The sequence below is a fragment of the Pongo abelii genome, chromosome 8 (genome assembly GCF_028885655.2).
Source record: "Pongo abelii isolate AG06213 chromosome 8, NHGRI_mPonAbe1-v2.0_pri, whole genome shotgun sequence".
NCBI lineage: Eukaryota > Metazoa > Chordata > Mammalia > Primates > Hominidae > Pongo > Pongo abelii.
The window spans coordinates 70761980-70782236 of NC_071993.2; the positions used below are offsets into that span (position 1 = coordinate 70761980).

The 20257-nt window shown below is 40.0% G+C and overlaps 2 protein-coding genes across 15 annotated transcripts in view; one reads left to right on the top strand and one right to left on the bottom strand.

Moving 5' to 3' along the window:
• The window catches only part of FAM149B1 (family with sequence similarity 149 member B1), a 73420-nt gene extending 59301 nt beyond the window's left edge, over window positions 1-14119 (bottom strand). For 10 of the 13 annotated variants that reach the window (XM_054523338.2, XM_054523336.2, XM_054523339.2 and 7 more), the window contains exons 1-3: window positions 13949-14119; window positions 7487-7591; window positions 4324-4453 (exon numbers count right to left, since the gene is read on the bottom strand). In XM_054523338.2, the coding sequence (XP_054379313.1) occupies window positions 4324-4453; window positions 7487-7591; window positions 13949-13995 (282 nt within the window). In that variant the 5' untranslated portion in view covers window positions 13996-14119. Of the gene's footprint in view, window positions 1-4323; window positions 4454-7486; window positions 7592-8815; window positions 8883-10037; window positions 10151-13948 lie in introns of those variants that run through there. The other 3 variants (XM_054523334.2, XM_054523335.2, XM_054523344.2) reach the window with 3 other exon arrangements.
• A 125-nt stretch (window positions 14120-14244) lies between these two features.
• The window catches only part of ECD (ecdysoneless cell cycle regulator), a 34194-nt gene continuing 28181 nt past the window's right edge, over window positions 14245-20257 (top strand). The window contains exons 1-2 of one of the 2 annotated variants that reach the window (XM_054521510.2): window positions 14245-14453; window positions 18332-18549. In XM_054521510.2, the coding sequence (XP_054377485.2) occupies window positions 18345-18549 (205 nt within the window). In that variant the 5' untranslated portion in view covers window positions 14245-14453; window positions 18332-18344. 2 annotated transcript variants of the gene reach the window in all.

Here is a 20257-nt window from a genome sequence, read left to right on the forward strand (position 1 = left end):
CCATTGCACTCTAGCCTGGGCTACAAGAGCTAAACTCCATTAAAAAAAAAAAAAAAAAAAGACACAGACTGGGTGAATGGATGAAAAAACAAGACCCATTGATCTGTTGCCTACAAGAAACACACTTCACCTATAAAGACACACACAGACTGAAAATAAAGGGATGGAAAAAGATATTCCATGCCCATTGAAACCAAAAAAGAACACAAGTAGCTATACTTGTATCAGACAAAATAGATTTCAAGACAGAAACTATAAGAAGAGATAAAGAAGGTCACTATATAATGATAAAGAGAGATCAATTCAGCAAGAAGATATAACAATTTTAAATATATATGAACCCAACACTGGAGCACCCAGATATATAAAGGAAATATTATGAGAGCTAAAGAGAGATATAGGTCCCAATACAATAAGAGTTGGAGACTTCAACACCCAACTTTCAGCATTGCACAGATTTTCCAGACAAAATCAACAAAGAAACATCAGACTTAATCTGCACTACAGGCCAAATGGATCTAACATATTTACAGAACATTTCACCTAACAGCTGCAGAATACACATTCTTTTCCTCAGCACATGGATCATTCTCAAGGATGGACCACATGTTAGGTCACAACACAAGTCTTAAGACCAAAAAAACTGAAATAATATCAAACATCTTCTCTGACCACAATGGAACAAAACTAGAAATTAATAACAAGAGGAATTTTGAAAGCTATATAAACACATGGAAATTACACAAGATCCCCCTGAATGACCAGTAGGTCAATGAAGAAATTAAGAAGGAGATTGAAAAATTTCTTGAAACAAATGATACTAGAAACACAACACATCCAAACCTATGGGAAACAGCAAAAGCAATACTAGGAGGGAAGTTTACAGCTGTAAGTGCCTACATCAAAAAAGAGAAAAAACTTCACATGAACAATCTAATGATACATCTTAAAAGAAACTAGAAAAGCAGCTGGGTGCGGTGGCTCACGCCTGTAATCCCAGCACTTTGGGAGGCCAAGGCAGGCAGATCATGAGGTCAGGAGATTGAGACCATCCTGGCTAACGTGGTGAAACCCTGTCTCTACTAAAAAAAATACAAAAAATTAGCTAGGTGTGGTAGCGGGCACCTGTAGTCCCACCTACTTGGGAGGCTGAGGCAGGAGAATGACGTGAACCCAGGAGGCAGAGCTTGCAGTGAGCCGAGATCGTGCCACTGCACTCTAGCCTGGGTGACAATGCGAGACTCCATCTCAAAAAAAAAAAAGAACTAGAAAAGCAAGAGCAAACCAAACCCAAAATAAATAATAAAGATCAGGGTAGAAATTAATGAAATTTATGATTACCAGAGGCTGGGAAGGGTAGTGGGGGGGTGAGGATGGGGAGATGGGGTGGTTATTGGGTACAAAAAAAATAGAAAGAATGAATAAGACCTACTATTTAATAGCACAAAGGGTGACTATAGTCAATAATAACTTAATTGTACATTTTAAAATAACTAAAAGAATGTAATTGGATTGTTTGTAATTCAAAGGATAAACACCTGAAGGGATGGATTTTATTTTAAGCCATGAAAAAGAATATTATAACAGTCAATTTTCTAAAGATAAAATCCTGACTAGTGAAGAAATGAAGGCCAAAAGTAAGATGGCTATATGTGAATATATTTTAAAAACCTGTTAGACTATAAATGCCAAAAGGAAAGCAAGGATATGGGAAACATCTGTATGACATTTATAAGTTATAAAGAGATACAAATCATAATATAGAGAGAACTAATGGAAATATACAGTTAGTATACTAAATCTTCCTGATGAGGCATCTAATTATTAGAATACAATTTAAATTCTTTGGCCTGCAGGGCCCTAATGATCTAGTCCCACCTACCTCTCTAATCTCATTTGTGTTTTTTTCCCCCTGGTTTTCCATCATCCAGCCACCCTGACCTTTTATCAGTTGCAAGAATACACCAAACACTTTCCCTTGGAAATATGAAGCTCTTCTCCTCCTTGGGCTTTTGCATATGCTGCTGGTTACCTGTCTGGAAAACTCTTTTCCTCACTCTTCACATGGCTAGCTCTTCTGTCTTCAAGTCTCAGATCTACCTTACCTGAGATCCCTGATAATGAATACCCTTGATAATGTTCTATTTCAGCACCCTGTCATCTTCCTTAGAGCACTTATCACCTTTTGTATTTACTTTTGTCAATCTCCCTCATTAGACTATTGAATCATGTAAGTCTCACTCACCCCATATTCCCAAGGCCAAATACAGGGAATACAACCATGCTCAATAAATATTTGTTGAATGAATGAAAAAAACATGAAAACCCAAGTATCAGATAATAAGGGAAAGATCCAATTATGATATATTAAGACAGGAAAATATTATATAACATTCAGATTGACCAGTGTGTAGTAGTAAATGTCTATATAAAATAATGGTAAATGAAAAAAATAGGCCACAAAATAGTATGTACATGTATCATACAACTATATAAGGAAAATACATGTACATTCAAAATGATTAGAAAATAACTCAGTGTAATATAAATAGGTTTTAACAATTAGCAGGCCTTTTGTTAAAAAAAAGAAAAAGCAGGTTTCTGGCTGGGTGCAGTGGCTCATGCCTATAACCTCAGCACATTGGGAGGCTGAGGTGGGAGAATTGCTTGAGGCCAGGAGTTCCAGATCCTACCTCTTAAAAAAAAAAAAAATAGCAGGGTGTGGTGGCATGCACCTGTGGTCCCAGCTACTCAGGAGGCTGAGGCAGGAGGATGGCTTGAGCCCAGGAGTTTGAGGCTGCAGTGAGCTATGATTGCCACTGCACTCCAGCCTGGGTGACAGAGAAAGAAGAAAGAAAAGACAGACAGAAAGAAAGAGCCTAACAATAATATTATATAAAGTCAATATTGTGGAAAACTGTTTATAAAATATTAGGTGAAGAAATGCAGCATAATATTATGTGTACATCATGATTATAACTAAGCCAAATTAAATACAGATTGAAAAAAGATATATAAATAAAAATGTTGGCCAGGCGTGGTGGCTCATGCCTGTAATCCCAGCACTTTGAGAGGCTGAGGTGGGCAGATTACAAGGTCAAGAGATCGAGACCATCCTGGTCAACATGGTGAAACCCTGTCTCTACTGAAAATACAAAAATTAGCTGGCCATGGTGGTGCACACCTATAGTCCTAGCTACTCAGGAGGGTGAGGCAGGAGAATGGCTTGAACCCGGGAGGCAGAGGTTGCAGTGAGCCAAGATCGTGCCACTGCACTCCAGCCTGGCAACAGAGTAAGACTCTGTTCCAAAAAAAAAAAAAACAAGAAATAAAAATGTCTATTGCATCTTGCATCAAGGTGATAAAATTATGCATAAAAATTGTCTTTAAAAATTTTTTAGAGCTGTTGGTCTTTTAAAAATAATATTTTATAATGGGAAATAGCCAAAAATAAGTAAAGAAGTAAAAATCACTCATCTCATCACCTAATTAATAACAACTGAACAATATTTTGAGTAAATATTCTTGGTCCTTTTCACTAATATAGGCAAGAATTTATATAAAACAAAATTAGAGTGACACTACATATATGATTTATAACCTGTTTGTTTTCATTACCAATATATCATAAATATTTTCCCAGGCTATAATGGCTTAATAATAAATTTTCAAAAACATTTTAAACAACAAGGTAACATTAGTGGTAAAGACATACATTAGTGGACTGGGCATGGCAAAAGGAATAGACTCAGAGCCCAAATCCATATTAACCTGCAACTCTTTGTTGTTGTTTTTTTTTTTTTTTGAGACAGAGTTTCGCTCTTGTTGCCCAGACTGGAGTGCAATGGCGCGATCTTGGCTCACAGCAACCTCCGCCTCCTGGGTTCAAGCCATTCTCCTGTCTCAGCCTCCAGAGTAGCTGGGATTACAGGCATGCACCACCACACTCGGCTAATTTTGTATTTTTAGTAGAGACAGGGTTTCTCCATGTTGGTCAGTCTGGTCTAGAACTCCCGACCTCAGGTGATCCGCCCGCCTCGGCCTCCCAAAGTGCTGGGATTGCAGGCATGAGCCACCGTGCCCGGCCAACCTGCAACTGTTTAAGTTGAACACTAAGCATGTCTAAGGCTCAACTACTATATCAATAAAACAAAGCAAATACTGAAAGAAGATGAGGACTGATGCTTCTTTACAGTTATTATGAGGTATGATAAATGTAAAGAAACAATGCAGGAGAGTGAAGGAATGAAATATATACTGACAAATCCTGACTCCCAGAATCGTCTCCCAAGCACTCCATCAGACTGATAACATATAACTCACACCATATCCCCAGGAGAAGTCCGAGCTTCCTTCAGTAGATATCCCTGCGCCTGTATAACTTGGAAAAGCAGACAGTGAATTCCCAGTGTCGGCTGATGTAAAAGATGATTCTCTTGTGATGTCAGACTTGCTAAAGGCACAATTTGGGAGGAGGAGAGAAAAAAGAAAATTTTTCATATGTCCTCAAGTTTCTGTAGCATTAACTACTCAGCAACTTACTAGGTGATAAACATGTGTACAAATATATCCACATAGGCAAAAATAAATGAAGAACTTGAAATTTGAGCATTATAGAAAAGTCCTAATTCCTATAGAATTGATGCAGTCATTCCAAATAATTCTAGTCATAGTTTACAATGAATACTTCAACATCTCACCTATGACATACTCTTTTTTTTTTTTTTGGAGACAGAATCTCATGCTGTCGCCCAGGCTAGAGTGCAGTGGCACGATATTGACTCACTGCAACCTCGGCCTCCTGGATTCAAATGATTCTCTTGTCTTAGTCGCCCAAGTAGCTGGGACTACAGGTGTGCACCACCACATCCAGCTCATTTTTGCATTTTAGTAGAGAAGGGGTTTCACCATGTTGCCCAGGCTGGTCTTGAACTCCTGAGCTCAGGCAATCTGCCCACCTCAGCCTCCCAAAGTGCTAGGATTTACAGGCGTGAGCCACCGCACCCAGCCAATAACATACTCTTGACAACTACAGACATTTCAGAAATGCTAATAGTAGTATCTGATCTTGTATGGCACTTTTTATTTTTTATTTTTTGAGATGGGGTCTCGCTCTGTCACCCAGGCTGGAATGCAGTGGTGCGAACTCAGCTCACTGCAACCTCCGCCTCCTGGGTGATTCTCCCACTTTAGCTTCCCAAGTAGCTGGGACTACAGGTGCGTGCCACCATGCCTGGCTAATTTTGTTTGTACTTTTGTTTTTGTTTTTTTTGAGATGGAGTCTCGCTCTGTTGCCCAGGCTGAGTGCAGTGGCGTGATCTCGGCTCACTGCAACCTCCTCCTCCCGGGTTCAAGTGATTCTCCTGCCTCAGCCTCCTGGGTAGCTGGGACTACAGGTGTGCGCCACCATGCCCAGCCAATTTTTGTATTTTTAGTAGAGATGGGGTTTTGCCATGTTGGCCAGGCTGGTCTTGAACTCCTGACCTCAAGTGATCCGCCTGCCTCAGCCTCCCAAAGTGCTGGGACTACAGGCGCGAGCCACCGTGCCCAGCCTTTTTTTTTTTTTTGTATTTTTGGTAGAGACAGAGTTTTGCCATATTGCCCAGGCTGGTCTTGAACTCCTGAGCTCAAGTGATCCATCTGTCTTGGGCTCCCAAAGTGCTGAGACTACAGATGTGAGCCATCACGCCCAGCCTATGATTATACAATATTTTTTTTAATCACACATTGCATCTCAGGCACTAATAGAAGTTCTGAGAGACTGAAGAACCATCTTCCCTATTCTATTACTTAAAATAACTACAGCTAATATTTACTCAGCATTTACTACATGCTAAGCATCGTGCCAAGTTTTACATACATTATCTCATTAATATTTGCAACATCCTATGAGACAGGGGTCCCGATCCCCGGGGTCACAGACCAGTGCTGGTCTGTGGCCTGTTAGGAACTGGGCTGCAGAGCAGGAGGTGAGTGGCAGGTGAGTGCATGAAGCTTCATCTGTATTTACAGCAGCTCCCCATGGCTCACATTACCACCTGAGCTCTGCCTTCTGTCAGATCAGTGGTGGCATTAGACTCTCACAGAAGCACGAACTGCACATCCAAGGGATCTAGGTTGTGCATTCCTTATGGGAATCTAATGCCTGATCATCTGTCACTGTCTCCCATCATCCCCGGATGGAACTGTCTAGTTGCAGGAAAACAAGCTCAAGGCTCCCACTGATTCTACATTACGGTGAGTTGTATAATTATTTCATCATATATTACAATGTAAAAATAATAGAAATAAAGTGTATAATAAATGTAATGCACTTGAATCATCCTGAAACCATCCCTCACCCCACTGCACAGTCCATGGAAAAATTGTCTTCCACAAAACCAGTCCCTGGTGCCAAAAAGGTTGGGGACTGCTGCTATAAGATATGCTATTATCAGCTAAGTAATTTTCCCAATGTTACTCAGCTAATAAGTTATAGGACCAGGATTAAAAATCAGATGTTGGACTCCTCCTGAGTCCATGTTCTTTTTTATTTATGTTATGTTATTTTATTGTTTGTTTTTTATAATCTTGCTCTTTCTGATATTTATTTAATTTATGTTTTTTCTTTTCTTTTTTGAGAAGGAGTCTTGCTCTGTCGCCCAGGCTGGAGTGCAGTGGCGTGATCTTGGCTCACTGCAAGCTCTGCCTCCCGGGTTCATGCCATTCTCCTACCTCAGCCTCCTGAGTAGCTGGGACTACGGGCCCCCACCACAATGCCCGGCTAATTTTTTTGTATTTTTAGTAGAGACGGGGTTTCACCGTGTTAGCCAGGATGGTTTCGATCTCCTGACCTCCTGATCCGCCCACCTCGGCCTCCCAAAGTGTTGGGATTACAGGCGTGAGCCACCGGACCCGGCCCTATTTATGTTTTTTCTTGAAACAACATTTTGCTCTTTCACCCAGGCTAGAGTATAGTGGTGTAAACACAGCTTACTGCAGCCTTGACCTTCTGGGCTCAAGCAATCCTCCCATGTCAGCTTCTGTAGTAGCTGGGACCACAAGTGCACATCCCCACACTTGGCTATGTTTTTTTTTTTTGTTTTTTTTTTTAAATAGAGATGGGGTTTGCCATGTTGCTCATGCTGGTCTTAAACTCCTGGGCTTAAATGATCCTCCCACTTTTTGGCCTCCCATAGTGCTGGGATTATAAGTACCAAGCTCCATGTTCTGTTTTTTGTTTGTTTGTTTGTTTTTTCACTCTAATCCCATGGCAGATTATCCATGTTCTTAACTACTTTATAATACTACTTCTCAAAGTTTATGAAAATACATATGATGTTGTCATTAGCTGTTTCAGAATGAAAACTAAATGGTACTGAGAACATGACAAAAATTCTTGCTTTGTTTTCATTAGCACAAGGCTTGACACCAATCCTAAGCCAAAAAACAAAACCTCTGCCATGAGCAAGTGCAATAAGTAAACAAGTACACTTTGTGTTATTACCTTTGGGAACTTGTGTCTTTCTCATGACTGTCACTGGTGGGGGAAATTTCCTCCAGCTTCTCTGGAGGGGGATGATGGCTAAAAGCATGTTTTGTTATTCCTTTCCTATGAAAGACAAAACAAAGTTATATTTCCTGTATAAAAAAAATACATACAATTCAATAATTTAATCTAGAAGTTAGTCACCTACTTCCTCTGCTCTGGAACTGCACTGTCTGATATGGTAGCCACCAGTGGTTAAAATGTGGCTAGTCAGAATTGTGTTTTAAGTGTAAAACACATTGGATTTCAAGAAGGATTTGCAATACTTCATTTATTATCTTGATTACATATTAAAATGATAATATTTTGGATATATTGGGTTGTTAAACAAAATATATTCTTAAAATTAATGTCACCACAAGTTGAAAATATAGTAGATATCACCACATACCAATTAGAACAGCTAAAATTAAAAATAATGATAACACAAAATGCAGGCATGGATGTGGAGAAACTGGATGTCTCATACATGGCTGGAAGGAATGTCATGGTATAGCCATTCTGGAATAGTTTGACAATTTCTAATAAAACTAAACATATGCATTTACCCAGAGCCCTAGCAGTTGCACTCTTGGGCATTATGCCTAGAGAAATGAAAACTTACATTCATACAAAAATCTGTATACAAATGTTTACAGCAGCTTTATTTACAATTGAAAAAATAACTGAAAACAATTCAAATGTCCTTTAACATTGATATTTCCACATAATGAAATATTATTCAGCAATAAAGAGAAATAAACTATTGATACATGCAACAACTTGGATGGATCTCAAAAGCACCATGCTTTTCAGTGCAAAAAGCCAAAGCCAGTAGAAAAACCATTAACTACTACAGTTGACCTTGAACAACACAGGTTTAAACTGTGTGAGCCCACTTATATGCAGATTTTTTTCAATAAATATATTGGAAAATTTTTTGGAGATTTGCAACAATTTGAAGAAACTCAACAGATGAACCATGTAGCCTAGAAATATCGAAAAAATTTAAGAAAAAGGTATGTCATGAATGTGTAAAATATATGTAACTACCAGTCTATTTTTAAGTTGACTATGTTATTGGTAAGGCTTCCAGTCAACAGTAGGCTATTAGTAGTTAAGTTCTGGGGAGTCAAAAGTTAAACATGGATGTTTTACTGTACAGGGGGTCAATACCCCTAACCCCTGCATTGTTTAAGGGCCATTTATATAATGGTATATTGGACAAAACTATAGTGGTAGAGAACAGATTAATGGTTGCCAGGGATGGAGACAAGAGTGGATATAATTATAAAGGGATAGGGATACCCAGTGAAGTTCCTTGGTGGTGATGAAACAGCTCTCTATCTTGATTTATAGTCGTATTTGCAGTAATCTGTAAATGGGACCAAATTGCATATAAAGAACTATGTACACACATACACACACACAGGAGTGGATGTAAAAACTGGATAAGGTCTGTAGGTCTACTTAACAGTATTGTACCAATGTCATTTTCCTGGCTTTGAAATTATACCATAGTTACATAAGATGTCATCATTGGGGGAAGGTGAGTGAAAAGTTCATGGGATTCTTGGTACTATTTTTACAACTTCCTGTGAGTCTATATTTCAAAATAAAAAGGTAAAAAAATTTCACTTTTATTTTATTTTTTGAGATGGGGTCTTGCTGTGTTGTCCAAGCTGGAGTACAGTGGTGTGGTCATAGCTCACTGCAGCCTTGACCTCGTGGGCTCAAGGGATTCTTCTGTCTCAGCCTCCTGTGTAGCTGAGACTACAGGTACTCACCACCACACTTGGCTAATTATTTAATTTTTAATTTTTTTTTTTGTAGAGATTGGGATCTTGCTATGTTGCTCAGGCTGGTCTCTAACTCCTGGCCTCAAATGATCCTCCTACCTCAGCCTCCCAAAGTACTGGGATTCGAGACATGAGCCACTGCATTCGGCCAATTTCACCTTTCTTTTTTAATGTGACCACCTGAAAATTTTAAATTACATATGTGGCTTATATCATATTTGTATTGAATATTGCTGCTCTAGAGACTTCAATGTGTGCACTGGATTAAGCTATGGGGTCAATCATTACATGTTGCAGTAATCTATGGGGTCAATCAATATATGTTCCTAGTAATCTACGGTAGACTTTCCTCACAAAATTCTGTAGTCAAATACATTTAGGAACTGTAATAGGTTAAACAAAGTTACACAGATTTCTTTACAAGAGATCTTCCAGGTCTTTAATATGCAAATGTATAGCATAAATCTCAAATACTCTTATTTCAAAGGAAACTAAGGCACAGAGGGATTAAGTAACCTGCTTAAGGTCATTTGGTTAGTAAGCGATGAAGCCAAGATTCAAATCCTAGTAATCTGGCTCTCAGAGGAAGGCCTCTAGAAGGAAATGAAGAGTTTGAGATTTTAGTGAATTGTACCATTGTTCTATATAAAGATAAAGCTAAGAGCCCAGTCAGTGGAGCTTGCACTTTAAATTATTTCTCAAACTGTGGAGATCAATTTGTGCAGACTTACCTGTATGTCTCTCATTCAGTGGTCCTACAACCAAGAGCTTGTCTTTGAAAAAGTGGAAAGGATAAGAAATACAAATTCAAGCTATGAAATAGAGACTTAAGACATTTTTTTAGTCTGCCAGGGAAATCTATGAATTGACAATTAGATAATAACAAAAAATATCATTAAATTTAATAATGGCACTATGACTACATACAAAAATGTCCATAATTTTTAGAGATGCATAATGACATATATAGGAGTGAAATGGCAGTATCTGCAGTTTTGCTTTCCTTATTTCACAGAGAGGCGCAGAGAAGTTAATAAAAGGATAAGGAGGCCAGGCGCGGTGGCTCACGCCTGTAATCCCAGCACTTTGGGAGGCTGAGGCGGGCAGATCACGAGGTCAGGAGATCAAGACCATCCTGGTTAACATGGTGAAACCCTGTCTCTACTAAAAATACAAAAAATTAGCTGGGCATGGTGGCGGGCACCTGTAGTCTCAGCTACTCGGGAGGCTGAGGCAGAAGAATGGCGTGAACCCAGGAGACGGAGCTTGCAGTGAGCCAAGATGGCACCACTACACTCCAGCCTGGGCGACAGAGTGAGACTCCGTCTCAAAAAAAAAAAAGAAAAGGATAAGGAAGATAGATGAAGCAAATATATTAACTTTGTTAACTGTTAAATGTGGGGTGACAGGTAGTTCATGATACTATTCTCTATATGTTTATGTTTGAAATTTTTCATTAAAAAATGTTAAGCTGTATGTTGAAAATCATTCCTTTCCCATACTCTTTTCAACAATTATAATTTTTAATGGCTAGGTAGAAAACTAAAGTTACTGCTTCAAAGCAGGTTATCATTATTATAACATCTAAAGTAAAAATTGCTTTGAATTTGCTCCCATTAAGATACATTTTATCTTCATTATCTTCGTTATTCACTTCATCCTGACTCCAGCTATAGAATCATCTTTTGGGCCTTATAGGGAGTATCAAATCAACAATCAAGAACAAGTAGGCCAGGCACGGTGGCTCACATCTATAATCCCAGCACTTTGGGAGACTGAGGCAGACAGATCACTAGAGTCCAGGAGTTCAGGACCAGCCTGGGGCGAAACCCCATCTCTACTAAAAATACAAAAATTAGCTGGGCATGTAGTCCTGCGACTTGGGAAGCTGAGGTGGGAGAATCACTTGAACCTAGGAGGTGGAGGTTGCAACTGAGCCAAGATGGCACCACTGCACTCCAACCTGTGCGACAGAGACTCCATCTCAAAAAAAAAAAAAAAAAAAAAAAGAAAGAAAACTGATATAACTATACTAGTTAATAATAATTCTGGCCCAACAAGTGCCTATCATTTTTTTCCATACAAGATTTTTTTTAACTTTCAGAATGGTTGGACTTAATCATAAAAGCAGATTTTTAGCTAAACCTCAGTCACTTTATTGGGAAAAGACAGTTTCCTCACATTTTTTTTTTTTTTTAAGTAGGAACAACACATTCCAAATCTAAGAGATGACTGTTTCTTCTTCCTAGTTCCCAAAGAGTTTACTAGGAACTAAACTGCTACCATGTAGATATCTTATTCCTTAATAAATAATAGGCTTCTGAAAGGCAAAGAGAGGTTTTAGACTTATTTTCTTTGTATGCCTATTGTATCCCAAGTAAAAGTGCGAAGGGACAAGGAAAATACCATTTATTGAGGATGTATATGTGTCAAGCTCCAAACCATCATTTTATTCTTATTTTATTTTTATTTATTTATTTTTTTGAGAGACTTCCTCTGTCACCCAGACTGGAGTACAGTGGCGTGATCTCGGCTCACGGCAACCTTTGCCTCCCAGGTTCAAGCAATTCTCATGCCTCAGCCTCCCAAGTAGCTGAGATTACAGGCATGTGCCACCATGCCCAGCTAATTTTTTGCATTTTTAGTAGAGACAGGGTTTCACCATGTTGCCCAGGCTGGTTTTGAATTCCTGAGCTCAGGCAATCGCCCACCTTGGCCTCCCAACGTGCTAGGATTACAGGTGTGGGGGTCCACACCATCATTTTAAATAAGCTTTTGGATAAGGTGTTATTCCTATATTACAGAAACGAAGGCTCAGTGATGTAGTAATTTGCCTAAAAGTCACGTGGCTAGAAGACAGCCTAGCCAGAAACCCAAGAATGATTCAAAATATCATGCTTGCAATTATCATGTATGTGCATAATAGTTAATATTTAATAAATTAAATTAAATTAAATAGTTATTAATAAATATTAATAGTTAAGTTAATTAATATATTTATGGTTGCTAAAATTACATAGCTAAATGAAAGGAAAAGTTAATATTTAATTAATACATTTATTTATAGTTAATATTTAATTAATAAATTTATGGTTGCTAAAATTATATAGCTCCATGAAGGAAAAAAAAAATTGGAATTTGGGGTTAAAGCCCAAGCTCAACTCCTGACTTTTTTGGCTATATAATCTTAAAATATGTAACATTTCTGATATAATTTCATCTTCTGAAAGACTGAAGATAATCATACCCACTTTACAGAGTTGTTAAGATCAAAAAGTGAAGTGAGCTGGGCATGGTGGCTCACGCCAACACTTTGGGAGGCCAAAGTGGGAGAACTGCTTGAGTCCAGGAGTTTGGGACCAGCCTGGGCAACATAGTGGGACCCCGTCTCTACCAAAAAAAAATTTTTTTTAAATTAGCCAGTTGTGGTGGTGTGCACCTGTAGTCTCAGCTACTCAAGAAGCTACATTGTGAGGATCACCTGAGCTCATAGGTGGAGGCTGCAGTGAGCAAGGGTTGCACCACTGCCCTCCAGCCTGGACAACTGAGCAAGACCCTGTCTCCAAAAAAAAAAAAAAGTGAAGGCCCTTTTGGAAGTGTAAAGCATTAATAAATGTATGACACTATTATTACTTTCTAAATTATTATACAACACTTCAGTCAGGGTAGGGGGCAGCTCTTTTTATTTTTTTATTATTTATTTATTTATTTTGAGACGGAGTTTCGCTCTTGTCACCCAGGCTGGAGTGCGATGGCGTGACCTCCGCTCACTGCAACCTCTGCCTCCCGGGTTCACGTGATTCTCTTGCCTCATCCTCTCAAGTAGCTGGGTTTACAGGCCCCCGCCACCATGCCCGGCCAATTTTTTTTGCATTTTTAGTAGAGATGGGGTTTCGCCATGTTGGCCAGGCTGGTCTCGAACTCCTGGCCTCAAGTGATCCGCCCGCCTCAGCCTCCCAAAGTGCTGGGATCACAAGCGTGAGCCACCACGGCGGGCCGTGGGGGTGGATCTTTTTAAAGCCAGAAATATTTGCTCTTAAAGTCTCAAAAGCAAAACTGATCTTTATGGATGCTGGTGGTTAATTGCAGAGGTGGAGAGGCAGTATGTGCGATGGTTATGACCACAGGCTTCAGAATCAGATCGACATCAGGTTTGTACCTCTCAGCTCTACCACCTTCAAGCTGTGTGATCTTTGGCATGCTACAATCTTTAATTCTGGGATCTTTATCTGTAGAATGTGCAAAATAATGTTCCCAATCTGATATCATTGATAGGAGTGAGCAAATGTATGTAAATAGCTTTGCACAGTGTCAAGTGAGCACTTTCCTGGAGCCCTCAGTTAGCTATTAATAACTTCTCGAGCTACCATGGCCATTAACAATGGGACCTGAAGCACTGCGGATGCTACCCATGCTTCAGCAGACCCAGTGCTTGATTTCAGGAATTACAGACCAAGGGCGACACGCCCTCAGCTGGAGATGGAGGAAGAAGGGGCAGCGTCCAGCAGGGCTGAGAGGAGAGAATTCCGAAGAAAAATCTCTCCCCAGCCCTGGGAAAGGAAAGGAACGAAGGACTGGTCAAGGAGGGTCCCCAGAGCGCCCGCCGCCCGCCCCGGCTGGGGTGGCTGAGCAGTCCACTCACAGCTCCAAGTTCTGTGGCACCGCCTTCCGAGTGTATCTGGAGATCATCCTCCTCCTCCTCCTCCTCAGGCGCGGCCCGGGCGGGCACGCCAGGGTGGGGGCCTCCGGGCCTGGCCCTCCCGCCGGCTCCGGCCCGGCCCCTCCCGCCACCTACCGGCCCCGTCTCGCCCCGTCACCTAGACTCCGAGCCGCCACCTCCCCAGGGTCCCCACCTCTCCAGTCCTCCGACCTCCCTGCTTTGCCGCGGGGGCGGAAGTGACGAAGGCCCCCGGGCACCCGCAAAATGCTCCCGCCGACGCACAGCAGTGACGACACACAAGGTTTCGGGGACTGAGCGGGTTTCAGGCTTTCAGGATTTCCGCTGGCTTCAGGTTCCGGGCAGGCGACGGGACAGAGCCTCATCCAGGCTTCGGCGGCCGGTGGCAGCTCTCAATCAGCTCTCGCAGTCGGAGAGGCGGCTAAGGGAAGGTGCCACAGCAGAGACGCGCAGGAGAGGCCCTAGAACCGTAAGAGAAATTGGCTTCATTTTGTTAGATGGCAGGAGGGAGCCTAGACTGGGTAAAGAGCACTAGACTCCAAGTCAAGCCCCTGCTGCTTGGTCGCTTCTCTTTCTGTACTCTGGGTTTTCTCATATGTACAGTGAGGCATTAGCCTGAGTGATCGCAGAGTCCCTTCCAGTTCTGACACCAAATTCTGCATGATGTGTGTTTGGCATTATGGGGTGGATGGATAAAATTACTGTCTGTCCCTCTGGGTTGAAAGGCAAAATGATGATTTGGTCAGACTGTGGTGAGTGGGTGTCTGGATAAGAAGAAGCAGGTTCTTTATGAGTCTCTTAGAAAGCTGAGTAAGATTGGAATCACGGAGTTAGGGTGGTCCATCCACCGCCATTTCTTCCTTTACCAAGCATCACCTGGCAGCAAGAATAAACTAGTACTCTTATTTAGGAAAACCCTTAGAAAATTAAGGATAAGTAAGGAAAACCCTTAGAAAATTAAGAGGTATCAATGCAACCTCCATCAAAATACCAATGACATTCTTCACAGTCATAGAAAAAAGATCCTAAAATTTATATGGAACCACAAAAGAGTCAGAATAGCCAAAGCTATCCTGAGCAAAAAGAACAAAACTGGAAGAATCACATTACCTGACTTAAGATTATACAACAGAGTTATAGTAACCAAAACAAAATGGCACTGGCATAAAAACAGGAACAGAATAGAGAACCCAGAAACAAATCCATATGTCTGCAGTGAATTCATTTTCAGCAAAGGTACCAAAAACATACATTGGGGAAAAGACAATCTCTTCAATAAATGGTACTGGGAAAACTGATACCCATATGCAGAAGAATGAAACCAGACCCACTACCTCCCACCATATACAAAAATCAAGTCAAAATGGATTAGAGACTTAAATCTAAGCCCTCAAACTATGAAACTACTAAAAGGGAATATTGGGGAAACTCTCTAGGACATTAGAGTGGGCAAAGATTTCCTGAGTAATACCCCACAAACAGAGGCAGCCAAAACAAAAATGGACAAATGGGAGCACATCAAGTTAAAAAGCTTCTGCACAGCAAAGGAAACAATCAAAGTGAAGAGAGAACCCACAGAATGGGAGAAAATATTTGCAAACTACCCGTCTGACAAGGGATTAATAACCAAAATATATAAGGAGCTCAAACAACTCTCTAGGAAGCAGTCTAATAATTGATTAAAAATTGGATAAAAACTCTGAATAGACATTTCTCAAAGAAGACATAAAAATGGCAAACAGGTTTATGAAAAAGTGCTCAATATCATTGATTATCAGGGAAATGCAAATCAAAACTACAATAAGATAGCATCTCACCCCAGTTAAAATGGCTGTTATCCATAAGACAGGCAATAACAAATGCTGGCAAGGATTTGGAGAAAACACTGTTGGTGAGAATGTAAATTAGTGCAGTCACTATGGAGAACAGTTTTGGAGATTCCTCAAGAAACTAAAAATAGAGCTACTATATGATCCAGCAATCCCACTGCTGAGTATTTACCCAAAAGAAAGGAAATCAGTATATCAAAGAGATATCTGCACTCCCATGTTTATTGCAGCACTATTCTCAGTAGCCAAGATTTGGAAGCAACCTAAGTGTCCATCAACAGATAATGAAGAAAATGTGGTACATACACACAATGGAGTACTTTTCAGCCATAAAAAAAAAAAAATGAGATTCTGTTATTTGTAACAACATGGATGGAACTGGAGATCATTATGTTAAGTGAAATAAGGCTGGCACAGAAAGATAAACTTCAAATGTTCTCACTAATTTGTAGGAGCTAAAAATTAAAACAGTTGAACTCATGGAGATAGCAAGTAGAAGGATGGTTACCAGAGGCTGGAAAGGGTTACAGAGGGTTTGTGGGGGAGTCGGATACTTAAAGCGTACAAAAAAATAGAGTGAATGAAAACTAGTATTTGGTAGCACAACAGGGTGACTATAGTAAATAATAATTTAATTGTACATTTAAAAATAACAAAGTTCAGATGAGAGCATGTCCTGGCTACAAAAATTTTTTTTAATAAAAATAACTAAAAGAGTATAATTAGATTGTTTGTAACACAAAGGATAAATGCTTAAGGCGATGGATATCTCATTTACCCTGAGGTGCTTATTATGCATTATATATACCTGTATCAAAATATCTCATGTACCCCATAAATATATACACCTACTATGCACCCTTAAAAATTTTAAAAAAACAGCACTTTGGGAGGCCGAGGCAGGTGGGTCACGAGGTCAGGAGTTTGAGACCAGCCTGGCCAATATGGTAAAACCCTGTCTCTACTAAAAATACAAAAATTAACTGGGTGTGGTGGTGTGCACCTATAGTCCCAGCTACTTGGGAGGCTGAGGCAAAAGAATCGCTTGAACCTGGGAGGCAGAGGTTGCAGTGAGCTGCGATCACTCCACTGCACTCCAGCCTGGGCGACAGAGCAAGACTCCATCTCAAAAAAAAAAAAGAAAAAAAGAAAATAAAGATATACCTACCATCCCATGAGACTTGAAAAAGGGGCAAATTTAGGACAGAGGTAAGATGACAGGACATGAATGTTTTGTAGTTCTGAATTCCTCTACACTATACAATGTTCATAAAAGAGAGAGATGTACCTTCTGTAGAGCAAGAGAGATTGTTCTTTAGAGTTTAAATAACAAAATTTTAAAGCAGGGAGAGATTTTAGAGATGGTAGATAACTTGTCCTAAATTAAAGAAAAAAACCCAGAAAGAGAAAGTGAAATGTCCACAGTGGCACAACTAATTAGTGGCAGAACTGGGGTTTTTGATAGTATGTAAACAGTAGATGTTAGTGCAGTGTTTCTCGAAATATGTTACACATACCACTGCTAGTACAAGGGCAAACATTAAAAATTTCCTTCTTCACTTCCAAAATAGGAAAAATATAAAAAATAAAGATTTTATTCTTACATACTTACTAATTGGGGAATGTGATACTAGATTTCTATTCACTGTATTATATCAAGATTTCCTTTTAACGTAATTTTAAAGATAAAGTTTTAAGTGTAAAGTGTCATTAAAAATAATATTAGGCCAGGTGCCTATAATCCCAGCACTTTGGGAGACCAAGGTGGAAGAACTGCTTGAGCTCAGGCGTTCTAGGCCAGCCTGGGCAACATGGCAAAACCTTGCCTCTACTAAAAATACAAAAAAAATTAGCTGGGCATGGTGGCATGCACCTGTGGTCCCAGCTACTTGGGAGGCTGAGGTGGGAGGATGGCTTGAGCCCAAGAGGTGGAGGTTGCAATGAGCTGTGATCATGCCGCTGCACTCCAGCCTGGGCAACAAGAGTGAAACTCCATCTCAAATGAATAAATAAAGTTTAAAAAAATGAAATAAATATTACTGTAGGTGGTGTATGGTTAAGGCAAAAACCATGATGATGGTATGTGGCTAAATTTTATTTTTTTATTTTTTATTTTTATTTATTTATTTTTTTTAGGTGGAGTCTTGCTCTGTCACCCAAGCTGGAGTGCAGTGGCATGATCTTGGCTCATTGCAACCTCTGCCTCCTAGGTTCAAGTGATTCTCCTGCTTTAGCCTCCCGAGTAGCTAGGATCACAGGTGCATGCCACCACACCCAGCTAATTTTTGTATTTTTAGCAGAGATAGGGTTTCAGCATGTTGGCCAGGCTGGTCTCAAACTCCTGACCTCCAGTGATCTGCCTGCCTCGGCCTCCCAAAGTGCTAGGATTACATGCATGAACCACTGTGCCTGGCCTAACTAAATTTTGGAAAACAATGTTCATAGAATCATCTAAAAGAGTTCAGATGTTACTTCTGCATTGTTCTATGTGGTTTATATTTTGGAACTTTAAACATAGTTTTCAAAGAAGAATGGAAGAAACCATGAAGCTTGCTACGATGGAAGACACAGTGGAGTACCGCCTGTTCCTGATACCAGATGAGTCAAGGGACTCAGATAAACACAAAGAGGTTCTTCAGAAGTACATTGAGAGAATAATGACTCAGTTTGCACCTATGCTGGTCCCCTACATCTGGCAGAATCAGCCTTTCAATCTTAAATATAAACCTGGGAAAGGTAAGGCTCTTTTACTTGTTTGGATTAGTGTGACTTTTAATGTTATCCTGACAACAGTGATGTGTAATAGTCCACACTTCACTCAGTGTTGCCAGGAAGAGATTAATACACTAAACTTTTTAGATGAGTAATACTTGTCTATATTCAGTTAGCCTTAAAGCTTTTTTTAAAAAAAATCACATTAATGAAAACTTTCTAAATTTGCCTTAGGAATTAGCATATACTAAACATTATTAAACTCATGGTTATTCTTTTGAACTTTAGTTACTACACTATGCCATAATGTATCTAAGTATCTATACTAAATAGTTTCAGGCATCTGGCTTTAATCATGGTTCCTTTTGCTGTTACTCAGTATTCCTTATTTTGATGATGTGTTCGATAGGCTGCCTTGTTTCATATAGCCGTTTGGTGAGGATCTGAGTGGCTCTGCCCGGCTTATAAAGATAAATAATTGGGCTTTATGACTAATATTTGCCACTTACAAGCATTTTGAGGTTTCTTCATTGCTTCCCTGTGTTGTTGGTGCTTGAGATCTGACCTCTGGCAAAATATGGCACTCTGTCCTGTTATGAGAAAAACCCAGGATTAAACTAGGAGGGAGCGGAGAGACCAAAGAATGACTCAGACAGGTCTATCTTGGCAAGTAGATGAGTTTATTAGGATTTACAGACAGGACACTGCTGGGCAGCATCAGGACAGCTCTAGAAATCCACCCCACCTCCCATCTTTAAGTTGCTTGTAAGCTAATTTTTTGGCTCTTTGCCTACTGCGTATATGCAATGACACTGTTTTCCTTAGTATGTTCCCAGCTATGCCCTGCAATGTTTGGGTTCTCAGGACCTGCTCCTCTGCTGGGCACGATGGCTTTGGCTTGCCAGCTGGCCTTCGAAGTTTAAGCAGCAGACATATACCCTTAAGTAGCCTGGTGGGGAACTGGTCACATTACAGTTCTATCATTTCCTATAGTTTTATGAAAATAAATCGTGGGTAGGTGACCAAGTCTCTCCTTACACAGTGACTTATGTGAGGTCTTATTTGGGATCAGGAGCCTGGCATCTTGTGATACCATCACAAGATATACCCCCCATGTATACATCACAAGTATACATCACTGTGATACTCTCAGTTTAGTGCTTATCTGTTATCTTTTGGCAACAATTGCTACATATCTTACTGTTAATTTTATTGAACTCTTATTCATTGAAATACATGTGATATTTATTGGCAAGAACACTGTCACATTGGTGTAGCACATCTAAAACCAACCCTTTATCTGTCCTCTAGAAAACCATTTTTACTGTTTTCTTATCTTGTTTAATGGCATTGCCATCCACCCAGTTATCCAAGCTAGTCAGTAATTCAAAATCATAATCAGTTCCTCACTTCACCATGTTCAGTCAGATGCTAAATCCTGAATGCTTCTAAAATATGACCCCCTCTCTACATCTGTTTGGCTTCATTGTAGGCCCTCTTTATCTCTACATCTGGAAAACAACAACAGCCTCCTAACTTACCTCTGTTTCCTGTCTTTCTAGTTCCTCACACTGTTGCCAGTTATGTTTGTGTCACTCTCTTGCTTAATATCCTTCAATAGTTCCCATTGCTTCAAGATGAAATTTAAATCAAAGTCTAATATAGACAAAAATAGTTACTTTAATTGGAGTTCTCTAATTGAAGAAACTTGAGATCTGAGGGTGGGGAGAAG